Here is a 14,553-nt window from a genome sequence, read left to right on the forward strand (position 1 = left end):
TAAGAAGAAATAAAAAAAGTTTAGCGGTAAAAAAATTCTGAAATTTTAAGTTAATGCTTAGGAGAGAAATTTTAAAAAGCTTACTACTGGAAGAAATAGTGCCAGACTTTGATTTAAAGATGTGAAGAAAGCTTTATCAATGCTGAAACCATATGGAAGTAATTTTCATTGTCAGAAAAGTGGTCAGTATCTGAAATCCTACTGTAATAGATAGGATTTTTCTTTAAATTCTAGTATGTGATTCATATTGTATTTTTCCATTATCTACTTGAATAAAACAGACTTATTACAAGCTCCTTTATCAAGAAAACAGAAAACAAGAGATGTAACTTCACTATAATATTTCCTTGTAATTACCAGTTAATTCTTATGCTGAAACTGAGTCTGGACCTTATATGATAAGGTCAGATTAGAAGCAATTTTTCCACACATTAAATAGGAACTGTTCACTGTTTGAAATGTTTTAATTGCATTGAAGTAGGGTTAAGGGGAAAAAAAAAAATCAAACAACTGACTCAGTTCATAATGGAGAACAGGTTTTAACAATTCAGTACTCATATCAGAGTAAAAGAAGATGCAGCTTATAACTGAGCATAATTCTAGGTTGCTGTACTACAAGAAAGGCCTAAGGCACTGAAAAAACCTTGCTTAAGAGATAAGACTCTTAAATAGAGAGCAGAATTAAAAAGAATATCCTAGAAGTGTATATAGTCACACTTCCAATAAAATCTTAAAACAATTAATCTGTCCACAATCGCTTGAATTGGATCATCCTGGAATTCATTTTATCCATCTTTTAGAAGGCAACTCTTGAGACAGGTTCTTCTTAAGAGAACCTTGCACTCACTCAAAACCTTACCTGAAATTTAAGCTTACTTTCTCCTCTTTCCCGGTCTCGCTTGTGCATGTTCACCATAAATGCTTCATAACAAACTTTCCAATAAAGTGCCATCTGCTCATTATCATGCCTGAATGAGTTCTCTTCATATTGCTTCATATTTGGAATAATCTGGTTCCACCAAAGCAGAACAAAGAGCACACCATGATTTCTGAGTTGGTTCTTCTGCTTTCACAGTTAAAAAGAGGGGAGAAATGATAAAAGAATCTACTACTTACGTATTTGTCAATATAAACTTGCCACTCATCAGAGCTGCAGTATTCTTGAAAGTCCTCAAAGAAAGAAGGGCTGCCATTGGTAGGAGGCAATGAAGGAAGATGCAGGTTCATGAAAAGAAGCTCATAAATCTTGGATACCAATGTCCGAACAAGGGGAATCAGAAATGAGTACGTTTCTGTCTTCTCTTCAATTGATCTACTCAGAATGCCTTCCAGCTTCCCCAGGAGGTAGCATGCCTCAGGCTGGCTCTCAATTACTTTGGTCTGAAGGAGGGTGTTTAGTTTGGCTGCTGCCATAGCACAGACCTACAAAAAAAAAAAAAAAAAATACAACAACAAAAAATGAACTCAATCTTCAAAATAATACTTTTGAATACTCTGTCTTTTTACTGTCACTAGTGCCTACATAGTTCCAACTTCGGGCAGCTTGCCCTCTACTTCTTTGTCATGTGCCAGAGGTGCACACACTGACAAGACTGTAGAATAAACTTTCAAATAGTAAGAGACAGTAAAATATCTTCCCTATAGAAGGATAAAGGACTGTTGCCAGTCTCCTCCTGCTATGAGCAGCTCTCCCCACAACAGTTACATCAAACATGCCCTTAAAACTCAGTACCTCTTGCAGGAACATGGAACAAACCTGTAAGTTATCCTGTGCAATGAATCCAAGGAGCAACTGGACTTGCACCTGTGAAAGCCTAATTGCTTCTAGGCCAGCAGAGTACCAGACTGACAGGCTATCCATGAGAGTTACTAGTTCTTCCAAGAGCTATTGCAAAATCAGAAGATACATACAAAATTAAAATTAATAAAACACATTGTAATAAAATAAACAATAACCGCTCCACCTAGAGACAGTAATTTCAAAGACCTGAAGAAAAGCCTATGTTCACACTTCTAACTTAACCAAACTCAGAAAATTATCCCAGAACACTGCAGTTAAACCAGTAATTTCAAGAAATTCCTGACTTCAAAAATCCATCTAGCCCAGTATGTTAACTCAAGTATTTCCCTGAATAATGCCCAAATCAGCATATAGTATGTATGTTTATTATCTTTCCTATAATTTAATTCCAGTAAATGCCAATTTCTTAGAAAATTTATAGACTCCACTCTAGGAGGCACTTCTTTCTGAATTTAGACACCAGAAGGGATACAAACCTTGTGAAATGAAGTTATTCACAAGGCAAATGGCAGGGTTCACTATCCACGCATGTTTGCTTAAAACTAATGCATCTTGATACATTCTCTAATAAATTACTCAAAAGTAAAATCATTCTGATTGAAAGTTATCCTGTTTAGGATATGATGGGCTTTAAATTCTCCCCAGGCACAATGGGAGATCGTTTATGAAAGTATTGTAATTTTCAATTTGGAGTTGGCAAGAAACACAACTCTTGATTGCTCCAAAGTTCAGATCTCATTTCTAATGAGGTTTCACAACAGAGGGCAATGCTTTTACCAAGAAGAGAATTTTTTTAAATGAGCAATTTAAAGCTTTAAGATTAAGTTATGCTTACTCATAAGCAGGCATTTTGGAGAACAGCTTAGGAATTACTGTGTTGATGAGTATCATTACACCTTTTCTTTTTTCCCACAAAATGTAGCCTTAAAAAGCATTTTTGTGAGGATTTATCATGATATAATGATGCTTTGCATATAGCATCTCTCCCCTTTTGCATAGAAAAATGGAAAAGCAATGACAACTCAGACTGGGGAGGAAGCAAGACAAGTGCCCAAGATTACACAGATGCTGAGACAAATTATGGGTGTTGAAATTTCAATATAGGTCAAACCCCAGAAGTGACATTTCTCAGCCTGCAGCTGAGAGCAGAGTTTTGGTTGGTCTTTTATTCAGGACACATGATGAGTGTGGTGCAAATCTGCTTAGGCTACAACTGATACTGTTTTATTAGCTTCTACATTTTCCAAGTATTTCTCCAGTCTGTGAGACCTGAATTTTCAGTAAGGAGTACCACTTATAGGCCTATTTAATTTGAAAAGTTAAGCACATTCCCTGTGGTAAGTATTTACACTCATCATTCATTAAGGGGTACTCTAATCATTCCACAATAAATCTTTACTCTGTAATATCTATGATTTAAAAACATATGACTAGAAGGGATGACAGTATCCAAGCTGACAACTTTTTCCTTGCTATTTCAGCCTATATGTGGTACACCCCATTATTCAGTTACTGTACCTTTTCTGTCCATACACTTGAATTAACTACTCCTTCTGCCTGCAGGAAATCTTGTACAATTAGCAAGAGCTTGAAGGCATTTTCAGCATGTGTAGGGAGAGCTTTTGAATCTCTGTTATCAGTGACTGACCATTCTAACATCTTCTCCAGCAAGCTGCATAGAAAACAAAATCCCAAAGTAAGTATTATATGTTCTAAGTGTAAGTGGCTTTTAAAAAATCCAATTAAGTATTTAATTGAATCTCTTAGGCTGCAGTGACAGAACTGCCACCTTCTTGATAAGCCAATGAGGTAAAAGAGATTGAGAGGCTCATGAAAACAGCGATACAGTTTTAAAACCTTAAAGCCACACGACACTACTAAAGAGGTAGTGGAATATACTTCTGACAGTATGTGAAGAGAGAACAAAGAAAAGTACATCTTGTTAGGAAATGCCCACCCCTTCCCAGCTTCACTTGTGTCCCTCACTTTGTTTTTCCTTAAAAGGCATGGACTGTACACTCACCTGAGTTTTATTTCATCAGAAGGTCGAAGCAACTCATTAGACATCCCCAGTTTGGTCAGTGCAGAGAACACCTGTCCTCTCTCAATCCAAGCATCATCGTCAGATTTTTCAACACCTTTCCACATTATACACAGTAAGATGTCTGTAAGTAACTGTATGAGTTCATTATCACTCCCCTACAAAAGAAGAGAAAGATTTAAAGCCCTTTCAGTGTAGAAAACCTTCAAAACGTTTCTTGCTCATTACAGCCCCTGTGATTGCATGTTTCAACATTTTTTAGAACTCCACAGTCTAAAGTCTAATTGCCAAATTTGTGAAAACACAAATATAAGAGACTGTGGCTTGCTTGTATGTTCTAATACTGCCTTTAGCCACCCTTGATTTTTTTCCAGCAGGTCTGCTCCATGCATCTTCTGGAAGATAAAGGATGCTTAAATATAAAAGGCAGAGAGGCAGTTTGCAATTTTTTGTTTGTAGTTTCTTGTGTTTGGGGCAGAGCGTATTGGGTTTATTTTTTGTTTAACATCAAAGCTATCCCAACCAGATAATCAAAAAAGACATCACAGAAGGAAGTGCCCCTACTCACTATAAAAGAGCCACATTGTTCGCTTTTCTGTTGGAAGATGGGAGGGACAAAAAAAAAAGGACAATAATTATTCATTAGAGAGATTAAAAGAATAAAAAGAAATTGCCAACAGTTGGAGAAAGTAGCCACATAGGGAGGAATTACTTACTCCTTGGTTTTCAAATAAAGAAAGATCAGTTGTGAAGGCCACATCGTTTATAACACCCAGCTCTTTGTCAGGCTGCCCAGAGAATGGTTTTGTGCTCTCTGTAGGTGATGGTGTGCTGGGCTGACTGTCTGTCATCTGGTTCCCAGCATCAGCCAGTTCATAAGAGTCGACACTGGAGAGATCTAAACTCAAATGTGAAGGATTACTGTGCCACAATTCTTCTCGGTCCTCCGAACTAAAAGACATTTCTGCTGTGGATGCATCTTCCAGTGGCATGACAGAGAAATGAGCAGGGACATCCAGTGATTTGTTGTCTTCTAAACTCCACTGATCAAACAGACCATTAACAAAACTGCCAGCTTTTTCTCCCTCTGACTTACAGGGCTGATGTTTCTGAAGCTCTTCAGCAGAAGGTTTTTTTTCCTCTTCCCTGAAGAAATCAGTCCTGTTCTCTTTAAAGCCAACCCGGACTTCTGAGTTTTCTTTCTGGAATAGTCTAACCAAAGTGTCCTGCCAGCCCAGCTGCTGAGAAATCTGTTGTGCTGCATCCATTTGGGAATGCAAAAGGTGCAAAATCTAAGGATAGAAGATATCACATATCTACACGTTAATTTTAGATTCTAAGTGCATTCATCTAGCTTTTCAAGTACATATTTTATAAACTTACAGCCTTTTGGTTTTTTTTAAAACCTTGTAACAATTAGTTAATAATAATAATAAGCCACAAAATAAATTTTTCTCATTTCTTTGGGAAAAAAAAGAAAAACATTCTCAAGAGTAAGGGAGAAAAGAACCTATCAAAGCATACTGGTAAGTCCTCACATTTGTCCTGCAACAATTCTTGCAAAAGGCAGTTATCACAATAAATAATCCTCTTCAGTCACTAGTCTACAAAAAGATAAAACTCTGGAATAGTATATATGCTTGATTATTAATTAGATACAATTAAGGAAACCACAGTATTAATAGCTTACTGATACTGTACATTATAGTTTCACTTTTTTCACTTTTCGCAAAACCTAAGTAGACAATATAATGCCTCACAGCTACATTTAATACTATTAATTCCCCTGATACAATACTGAGAGCTCAGTTTAGGAAGAAGTCACTGCTTCTTCTCCGTCTCTTCCTTGTATCCACAACTACTTTTTTTTGATCTGTAGTATGCTCCATCAAAATAACATATTAAGAATTGTCGTGGTTTTGCCCACCAGCCCATCCCTGGGGCTGAGGATGGTTTTGTCCAGGTGATTTCCGGACAAAAAAAACAATCAAAAAGTTCAGTGACGCCTTTGCTAATTACATCTTTAAGAAAACGGAAGAGAAGGTTGGTGGCGCAGTTGAAATTAGAAACAGCAGCCATGTAGAAAGGTAGCGGGCCCGAGGAGGGCCAAGGCCCCCTCCTCCCCGGCTTGGGCCGGGTGGGGGCAGGTGTAACACTGAAGCTTCCCTTCTTTCTTGTGAGAGAATGAAGAAAAAAAAAAGGTTTAAAAAGACGAACTGCTTAGATGAGAAACCGCTGCAGAAGAATTCCAGCCATAAGATAACAGAATTTTCAAGGTCGAAGCTGGCAGCACAGGAGAGAGAGAAGAAAAGTTCGAAGGGGGGAGAACTGCTTTTTCTCCCTTTCGCTCTCCCTCCCTTCAGCAGGGTAAAGACTGAAAAATAAAACCCTGCCACCTGTAGAAGTTTGCTGGGGTGAAGAGACCCCCCATGCGGCTCACAGAGGAGCTTGTGGATGCACCAGAGATTTGTGACTTTAACAGAGAAAGCCTTATGCTGGAGTAAAAGCGGCTCAGATGAGGCAGAGTCCTGTTAAAGACTTTGTGACCCTCGAAGGGATCGATGCTTATGCTGGAGCGAGACGGCTCAGATAAGCTTGGGATCTCAGTGAGAGATCCATGCTGCTGCTGTTGAAGATTTATGACCCTGACGGGTATTAGAACCTACGCTGGAACACAAAACGGTTCAGGTAGGGATGTTGGGATCCATGTGTGGGATCCGTGCTGCTGGTGCTAGAGAGAACCTACGCTGGAGCAGAAAACGGCTCAGGTGGGATACTGGGATCCGAGTAAGGGATCCAGACTAGACCCATGCCGAGAAGTCAATCAAGGACTGTTCTCCCATGGGGAGGGACCTCCATAGGGAAACAGGGGTGAACTCTTAAACCATTATCCCCTGTAACCCTGTGGAAGAAGATCCATAGTAAGCAAGTGTCCCCTTGCAAACCTATGGAAGGAGACCCTTCAGGACCTGGGTAACCCTCAACCTTCGGTTTTAACCCAGGAGGGGGGTAGGCCCAGCCCTGGAAGCCAACACAGAATAAGAGAGAGATAAAGAAGTTCCAGCTACGACGAAAGTGCTGCAGAGTTACTAGAAAGAGAGAGAGAGAGCTGGAATTCTGAGAACAGAAAAGGACTGCTTCTCCTCCTTGGGCTGATATAAAAGGAGGTGGGGGGGAGAAGTATCTTCTGTAAATACATAATACCTTTTACTTAAGTAGAATTGTTATAAATATAATTCTTTAGTTTTAGTTTGTTAATAATAATAAATACTCATACTTTTTTTTAATTCAGTCTCTTTTTGTCTGCATAAACCTTCTCTCAACTAATAGTAATTGTATGTGGGGGTATAAAAGTAAATTGAGCCAGGACAAAACCACGACAAGAATATAAACAAAACTTTGATCATGGTTTTAAGCATCCTCTGAGAAAACTCAGTAATTCAAGGTGTCTTCTACTTCAAGCCTGTAGCAAATACAAGCTATTTGCAAGTCATGGTAGAGGCTTTGCTTTTTGCTTTGGTCTTTAAAAGGACTTGAATGTACAAAATTCAACAGAAAGTGGCAGATGGGTTTAGTTTTTAACAGGAATCATTGCTAAAGAAAACAGTAGCAACAAATAACATCACTGTGTTTTAAAGAAATAATTTAGCTACCACGCCGTGCAGTTTATGGGTTTCAAGGAAAATATTCCAGTTCTAAAGAAGACAACTAACCTTTCTACAGATAACCACTCTCACGTTTATATCTGATCTGTGAGCCAGGTGCACTACAGCTAGAAGATCTTTATAATTCACAGCAGGATCTGTAGGAGAGAAAGAAAAAAGTACCATAAGGAATATCACACAAGACAATGTAACAGCTAAATATTAAAAACTGCCTTGCAAATCACATCTAGATCCAGGGACAGTAAAAGGAAGAAACTTCAAGAAAACAAGGAAACATTAGCTGGGACTAACAGGAACTTTGAGTGGAACAGCTCTGGTTTTCCTGAACAAAACCAGGTATGTTTGCCTCTGAGCAGCAAGAGCACACTGATGTTAGACACCACACTTGCCAATTACCTGCATAAAGAACTTGGTTAAGAAGGTTTTTAATAAGAGAAACAGGAACTGGTGATTCATTCAGAAGGAGCCCCAGGCCAGAGTATCCCACTTCTCTGAGTCTCATACGGTGCTTACTACGTTCATAAACTTTGGTACATTTCAGCATCTCCTCCACAATCTGTGAGGAAAAAATAGACACAAATGCAAAATCAACACAAAGAAACATCCAGACCTCCTAAACTTGTGTGTGATATAATACACTGGTCTACAGCTTTTAATGTTTATTTTGTAGGCTAACTCAAACAACATGGACTCTTTTTTTTTTTTAACAGATCCCAATATTTTACTTCAAGAGAACACTAATTCCTTTGTGACAATACCATCCAGCTAACGTAAGAGATACGAAAAAAACTTAAAACTTGTATGATTTGTATCTTTGTAATTACATCCATTTCTGCAGTTAGACCATTTAAAAATTACAAATTTATGTTCAATTGATTAATTTAGGAACACATCATTCAATTCATTACCTTGAACACAAGCTCTCTAAGCCTGTCAGAGTATCTTTGATGCAATAACAGAGCATAAAGAATATCAGCATTCCCTGGTTCAAAAAGCAACAAAAAAAGCTGGTCTGGAGTTGGACTGGAATGAAGGAGGTTGAAGAGAACATCCAAAATTCCACAGAGCTACAAAATCAAGACAACTAAATTAATCCACAGTTCATTCAGACTTCATGTTCTGTTTTAGGAAAATTTTCTTGGTTTTTAAGCTTTACCCTTTGCTGGTTAATAAAATAGACATTTTGTTGCTCAATATTACTGCATTTGTACAATTTTTAATACATTTTTTCTCCATATAGAACCCCTTATCAAACACTAAGTAGAGCTATAAAGCAAGTTCAAGATCTGTTGATGTCTACAGAATAGAAATTATATCATTACAACTGATCAGGTCAAGTTGAGTTCATTTGGTTTTGTAAACTAACTTTTCTAATGGCATATCTTACCTCAGCTATATCTAAACAGAACTATTAATCATTTAACACCTTGCTTGTAGTCTTTTTCTTTGTTCCCCATTCTTTTAAACACACAAGACAAGATTTCTAAACACCAAGGAGCAAAACCAAAACGCGTACAATTTCAACTCTTAATTTATGCCATGCTGGGTACCTGCTCCTCGTCACTGGTGGCAGCTATGTATCCCACAATGCTCTGTATTTCTTCATGTGTTCCACCTTTGCTCAGGAAATATTTGATCAGCCCATACAGAGATGTCCTTATTGTTCTCAGGTCATCGGGAGCCAGATCACTGTCTTTACAACCACTCCTATGCACCAGCAGATCAGAAAGGCAACCTCAGGAAGTTCTTCATGACTCATTTAATGATCTAGTTTTGTAATTTTTCGTCTACCCTGGTATCATGCACGAGTTTTCAAATTTTACTGAATTCAAGCAACTGAATAAGCAGATCAGACTTAGCAAGTCCATAAAAGCCCTGAAATGGAGACTTGTATTGATCTGCACACAGGTCAGGATTTCAGGTCCCCCCCTTCTCCCCTCTAAAGGAAAAAGCAGAGTCTCTAGTCAATCTTCCTCACGGACATAACCATATTCACAAGCAGAAATAAATCATCAATACTGAAAGCTAAAATTTAAAATTCCTAAAGAAGTCCTACTTCAAATTCTACAAGTATATGAAAGAACTTAAAAGTGATAAACACCCTCACCTTTTTATAATGGCAACAATCTATGAATTAATTTGCATTGTTGAAAACAAGTTCTACAGCTTTGTAATTTTAATGACTCCTACATGCGCTTTTAGTGTCATTGACATAAATTTTCTATAATCTTAACATAAAAATTCAAGTCAAGGAAAAGTAGCAAGTCAAATGGGGAGAAAATTTAATGCAATTTTGTGAATTAAATCAACCACTAAAAGCCAACCAGCAGTTTTATGTATTAATTCTCACTAGGATGATGCAGAAAAAACCCCAACCACATACAATAAATGAGGAGGAGTCAGAAGCATTAAACCACTTACCCATAATAAATCCTGAGTGTGTCTAGAAGGAACTGCACACCATACTTCTTTCTGAAGAGCCTTCTACTGTCTTTGATGATTGTAGAAAGATATTGTATATGTCCTACAATATAAAGTTTTCTTTTAGAACCTAGATAAAGATTTGTGTCAAGTGAAGACTACCGTGTCTTTGCACAGTTGCCAAAGCCCAAGAGCTCACCAATTCTGAAGGGGAAGTCACCACTGTTCCAGATACTGAAGTCAAAAAGTAAGTGTTGATACATCTGTTGCAAAAGCTGCATATTCTTTTCTACTGAGACTTGTTCTATCAACAGCTGTACAGCCATCAGTACATTCACATCCATTAAGATGCTTGGCACCTTGCAAAATAACAACAGGTGTTAGCTCTCAAAATATTGAATGGCCTAATAAGATTTTCCTTAAAAAAAAAAATGAAGTTCATCTTCTACAGTAATGCCTGCTTCCGCTAAAGCAATACAAAATTAGCAAAATTAGTCTAGTTTGAATAACCATAAAATGCAGTATCTATATCAAGAAAACCAGAAGATGAAAAAAAGACGAAACTGGATTTCATTTTGCAGATCCAAGACCAACTTCTCACACCTTTTTTGTTTCAGAAACACAAGAAAGAAAAGCATTTGCTAAGGAAACCTTTGAAGACCCTCACATCCTGGTTATGTTTCAAAGTAATCTGGACATCATCCATAACATTCATTACTGAAGGATGTTTCAAGTTTTCTCACCTTCTGTAACAAGGCTCCTAGGGTGGCAACTCCATGGGAGTGAATGAGATTTTCTTGGTTAACATGATGTCTCTGAATAAAATGTTTTATCATCAAGATGAAAGTTGCAACTATGTTCTTCTCCAGACGTGCTTCTGCAAAAGAGAACAACGGTATTAGAAATCTTAAGGATTATCATTGGATCACTGCATAAAAAGTAGAGGGGGAAAAAGTAAAATCTAATGTTTATGTTCCTCACTATTTCCTGAACTTCTCAACTCCTTCTCTGTTTGTTCCTTAGCTGTGGTCTGTCTTTAGATTTTTCCTGTGCAGAATCACAGTCATTCCATGCCTCTCCAGAACAAACTGATCCCAGTACTGATTTCAGTCGCTTCATCCATGGCTGCAGGCTACAAACTTCTTTGTTACAATCTTTTACATATGCTGAAGTTATTTTCCCTCTGTAGTTGCAAACTGACACTTACTAGCCATGGTATGCAAAAAAATTAGAGACAGAGAGGAAAAGAGCTAGTTTTTTTACTCTACTCCACCATATCATATTTGAAACAACAAAAACAACTACAAAAAAAGCTATTTTCCCTTGCCAAGTCTGATTGCACCCTGGTTTCTGTTTAGGTCAAAGTTAAGTCTCAATATTAGCAAAGTTTAAAAAGAATCTATTGTTAAGGCTTCCTTTCAATTTCTTTTAATTTTAATACTAAAATTTGACTGTGTCAAATGGAAGAGGAAGGAGTCCTGAACATTTTACTAAGAAATAAGTTTGGCTAAAGGCTAAATAGTACTGTTCTGATGCTGCTATCTTCATGTGGCTGTGTGATGCAGCACTTAAGTTGTAGGAAAGCTTCTCCTAGTGATTTTAGTAGGTTTTACATCACACATAATTTCTCAAAATAATCAGAACAGAAATTAAAAAGCTGCATAGTTTTACTGCAATGTAATAGTAAATCATGACAAGAAAAATAATGCTATTAAATATAGCCAAACTTGAAATATATTACATTAGTTTTACATAGCACTGAATTCTTGGTATTCAGTATCCATGTCAGACATCTAGGAACACAAAGAGCCTTTCAGCTTTACATAGATACTCTGGAAAAATCCAGCACATAATAAACAGCTTTCTGTCATTCACAAAAAGACTTTTAAAATCAAGCTTAAAAATTATTTCAGCTCAACTGCACTTTCCTACCTGATGCCTTTGTGGATGACAACACCACCCAGTCTCCCTCTACAGGAGTTACTAGTTCTGGAGGTAAAGTTTCCCCTTCAGATTTCTCAGGCACCTGTCCACCAAGAAAGCTGATCTGCTCCAGCAATGGAAACAGCACATTTATTCCACCAATACAGTTGATCATATCCTAAATCAAGAAAAAAGGGAGAAAAAACATCACCAAAATGAAATCTCCTAAGCTACATAAGTAAAAATTTACTCCAAATACAGGAAACCTTACACAGTCACAAATCAATCAGAATGTCTCACAGGTTAGCAACAGAGCTGCCCAGGTTTTAGATCAGGTTTTTTATCACAATTACACATGGGCCTTCCTGTCAGTTCTTGTTTTGAAAGTCCTTCCTCCTCCCCCCTAATATAAACATGGGAAACTGAAGGATACAAATCTTAGAAAGAATCTTCTGCTAAATATGTTTGAAAACCAGAAAAAACATATTTTCTGATTTCTAAGTTACTTGCAGTAAGCAATTAGAAAACCCTGTAGGATTATGCACATCTGTTTTAATCATATTCCTGCAAGATTTCAACTTCAAGCAGTTAAAAAATAATAAAATTTAATTTTGTTTTTTTTAAAATAAGTTTACAAATATGTCAATTCTAAGCCTCTCCTTAAAATTCAAGTCTCCTAGGCCCCCCTTTTCTCCCTCCTCCTCACAAGCAGGTAGAGCACAAAACTGTCCCTGAAGGTGTTTGAGCAAAGACTGGACCGCTTTGTGCCATGGTCTAGTTGGCGTGGTGGTGTTTGGTCATAGGCTGGAGTTGTCTCAGATGTTTTTTCCAACCTAACTGATTCTGTGATTCAAACAATGCTTCTTGTGGTAAGGTGTAATACACTCAAATCACAAGATTTCTAGAAGTGATTCACCACCACTTCAAATCAATTCAAAATGCAGGTCTCAGCAAGCTAGTCAGAGACACCTACTCCTTTAGTCCCAGCTTAGTCCAATGAAAACTACTGCAGAGTAAAATTTTAATAGCCAAAAAACCCCAACATCCTGTAAGCCAGTTTAGTAATATGGGAGGGATTTCATTCTCCCTTCCCAGTCAGAAATGTTGGAGACAAGTGGAGAAAACCACCCCTTTCTTCCTCATTGTTATCTGTTTTTTCAGTTGTAACTCTGCTCCATGTGTCTTTATTATGTCCCTTCTCCAGTCCATATTTATTACGGTGAGATTAGACAAATTAAACAGTGAAATTAAGATGATGTTTTTAAATCTGCAAAATTTATCTCATGGATGAAAATCTTTGTGTTTGTTGTGCAAAAGAAAAGGCACTGCTGACCTGCAGATTTTGGAAAAAGAAATCAAAGTTGAAAAACAGAAATCTGCCTGCACCACAGGACAGCAGTAGCTGTAGCTCCTTCTAGGTTGTACCTATCTCCTCATGAGCTCATGATCAGCTCTTGTGGTTTTTCGTCTCTTGTCCACAACCCCACCATGTTTGTTATTGAATGATTCCTGTAAGACTTGTTCTCATAATATACTTTTCCATAAAGCCAGAGATATAAACACTTCTCATCCCTCATTCCTCCCACTACCGCGTGAAGAGGACAAAATGCAGTATTTTCAAACTATTCACATCACAGCAAAATTAACTACCAAGTGTTAGAATTTTCTTAACATTAGTCTCCATAAGTGATTGTGAAGACATTCATAGTGCATATGCATAGTGTAGCTCTAAGAATATTTCCTTATTACTCAGTTTTCTTGTACAATTGATTGTTCAAAGTCAAAAATATCCCCAGCTTGTATTTATTTGTTCGTAAATTATTCCTCAGATAAAAAAAATGTAGTATTCTACTGACAAGTCACAAGTGTTAACTTAACCCTACTAATCTTAATCTGAGTTTAAGACTACAAGAAAATGATCACAGAATTCCCTAGAGATGACAAAATGCTTTCAATACACTACATGCATTCATCATGGTTATGAAGACTAAGCTATCACAAAACATCTTCACACACTATGACAGTAAAAGTAGTAACCCTCATAAGTTCTCAATAAATGCAATGTAAATGCAGTACTACTCCAGCTACAGCATTAGCTCATTAATTCTCATTACAAAGACATGCTGTATCTCCTAAATAGAATTTGCATTATGCTAATGACTTCCAGCATTCCAAAACTTAGGTGTATGCACACAACCACTGTCTTGTTGACATCAGGTTCTGCTTCTTCAGAATGCATTTACCTTGATGTCCCAGTTCACTACTTTGTTTCCAGTCAGTCTTCCATGTAAAAGATTTGCAGACAGATCAAGACAAATTGGGCTTCTGCAGGCCTGTTAAACAAACAAAGCACTATGGTATCTTTTAGGAAACAAGTTACAGATCCTTGAACACATGACATTTAAGAATGACGTTCAATGTGCTTCAGGAAGTTAGTGCCAATGTACTGATATTAAAGTATTTAAACAACGTGAAATCCTTAGAACATCACATATGTCATCTTAGACTTGACATTCACTGCTGTACAAGATAATTCTGTCCTTTTGTCAAACATGGACAAAACCTACTATGTCTGCACAACGTTACAGTCTAAGAAAGCTCTCACTGCTCCTTATCTTGCCATAATAAATAACCACAGCGTAAAAACTCACCTGTTCTGTGAAACAGCAATAGCAAAACAAAGACCATCTAGAACACATTCT

At 37.3% G+C, this 14,553-nt stretch overlaps 1 protein-coding gene across 8 annotated transcripts in view; it reads right to left on the bottom strand.

Annotated features, from left to right (window-relative positions):
- NBEAL1 (neurobeachin like 1) overlaps positions 1-14,553 on the bottom strand; it is an 85,301-nt gene that overhangs the window by 29,009 nt on the left and 41,739 nt on the right. For 5 of the 8 annotated variants that reach the window (XR_007632111.1, XR_007632112.1, XM_050340599.1 and 2 more), the window contains 16 exons: positions 14,095-14,184; positions 11,861-12,029; positions 10,672-10,805; positions 10,128-10,287; positions 9,929-10,031; positions 9,058-9,214; positions 8,416-8,574; positions 7,904-8,063; positions 7,556-7,644; positions 4,559-5,134; positions 4,411-4,437; positions 3,825-4,000; positions 3,320-3,473; positions 1,757-1,885; positions 1,117-1,422; positions 860-1,009 (listed from right to left, as the gene is read on the bottom strand). Coding sequence is in view for 6 of the 8 variants with exons in the window: in XM_050340599.1 (XP_050196556.1) it covers positions 860-1,009; positions 1,117-1,422; positions 1,757-1,885; positions 3,320-3,473; positions 3,825-4,000; positions 4,411-4,437; positions 4,559-5,134; positions 7,556-7,644; positions 7,904-8,063; positions 8,416-8,574; positions 9,058-9,214; positions 9,929-10,031; positions 10,128-10,287; positions 10,672-10,805; positions 11,861-12,029; positions 14,095-14,184 (2,739 nt within the window). In the remaining 2 variants the exon portion in view is untranslated. The remainder of the gene's footprint in view (positions 1-859; positions 1,010-1,116; positions 1,423-1,756; positions 1,886-3,319; positions 3,474-3,824; positions 4,001-4,410; positions 4,438-4,558; positions 5,135-7,555; positions 7,645-7,903; positions 8,064-8,415; positions 8,575-9,057; positions 9,215-9,928; positions 10,032-10,127; positions 10,288-10,671; positions 10,806-11,860; positions 12,030-14,094; positions 14,185-14,553) is intronic. The other 3 variants (XM_050340600.1, XM_050340598.1, XM_050340596.1) reach the window with 1 other exon arrangement.

The sequence above is a fragment of the Myiozetetes cayanensis genome, unplaced genomic scaffold (genome assembly GCF_022539395.1).
Source record: "Myiozetetes cayanensis isolate MyiCay16 unplaced genomic scaffold, myiCay2020 scf9, whole genome shotgun sequence".
Taxonomy (NCBI): domain Eukaryota; kingdom Metazoa; phylum Chordata; class Aves; order Passeriformes; family Tyrannidae; genus Myiozetetes; species Myiozetetes cayanensis.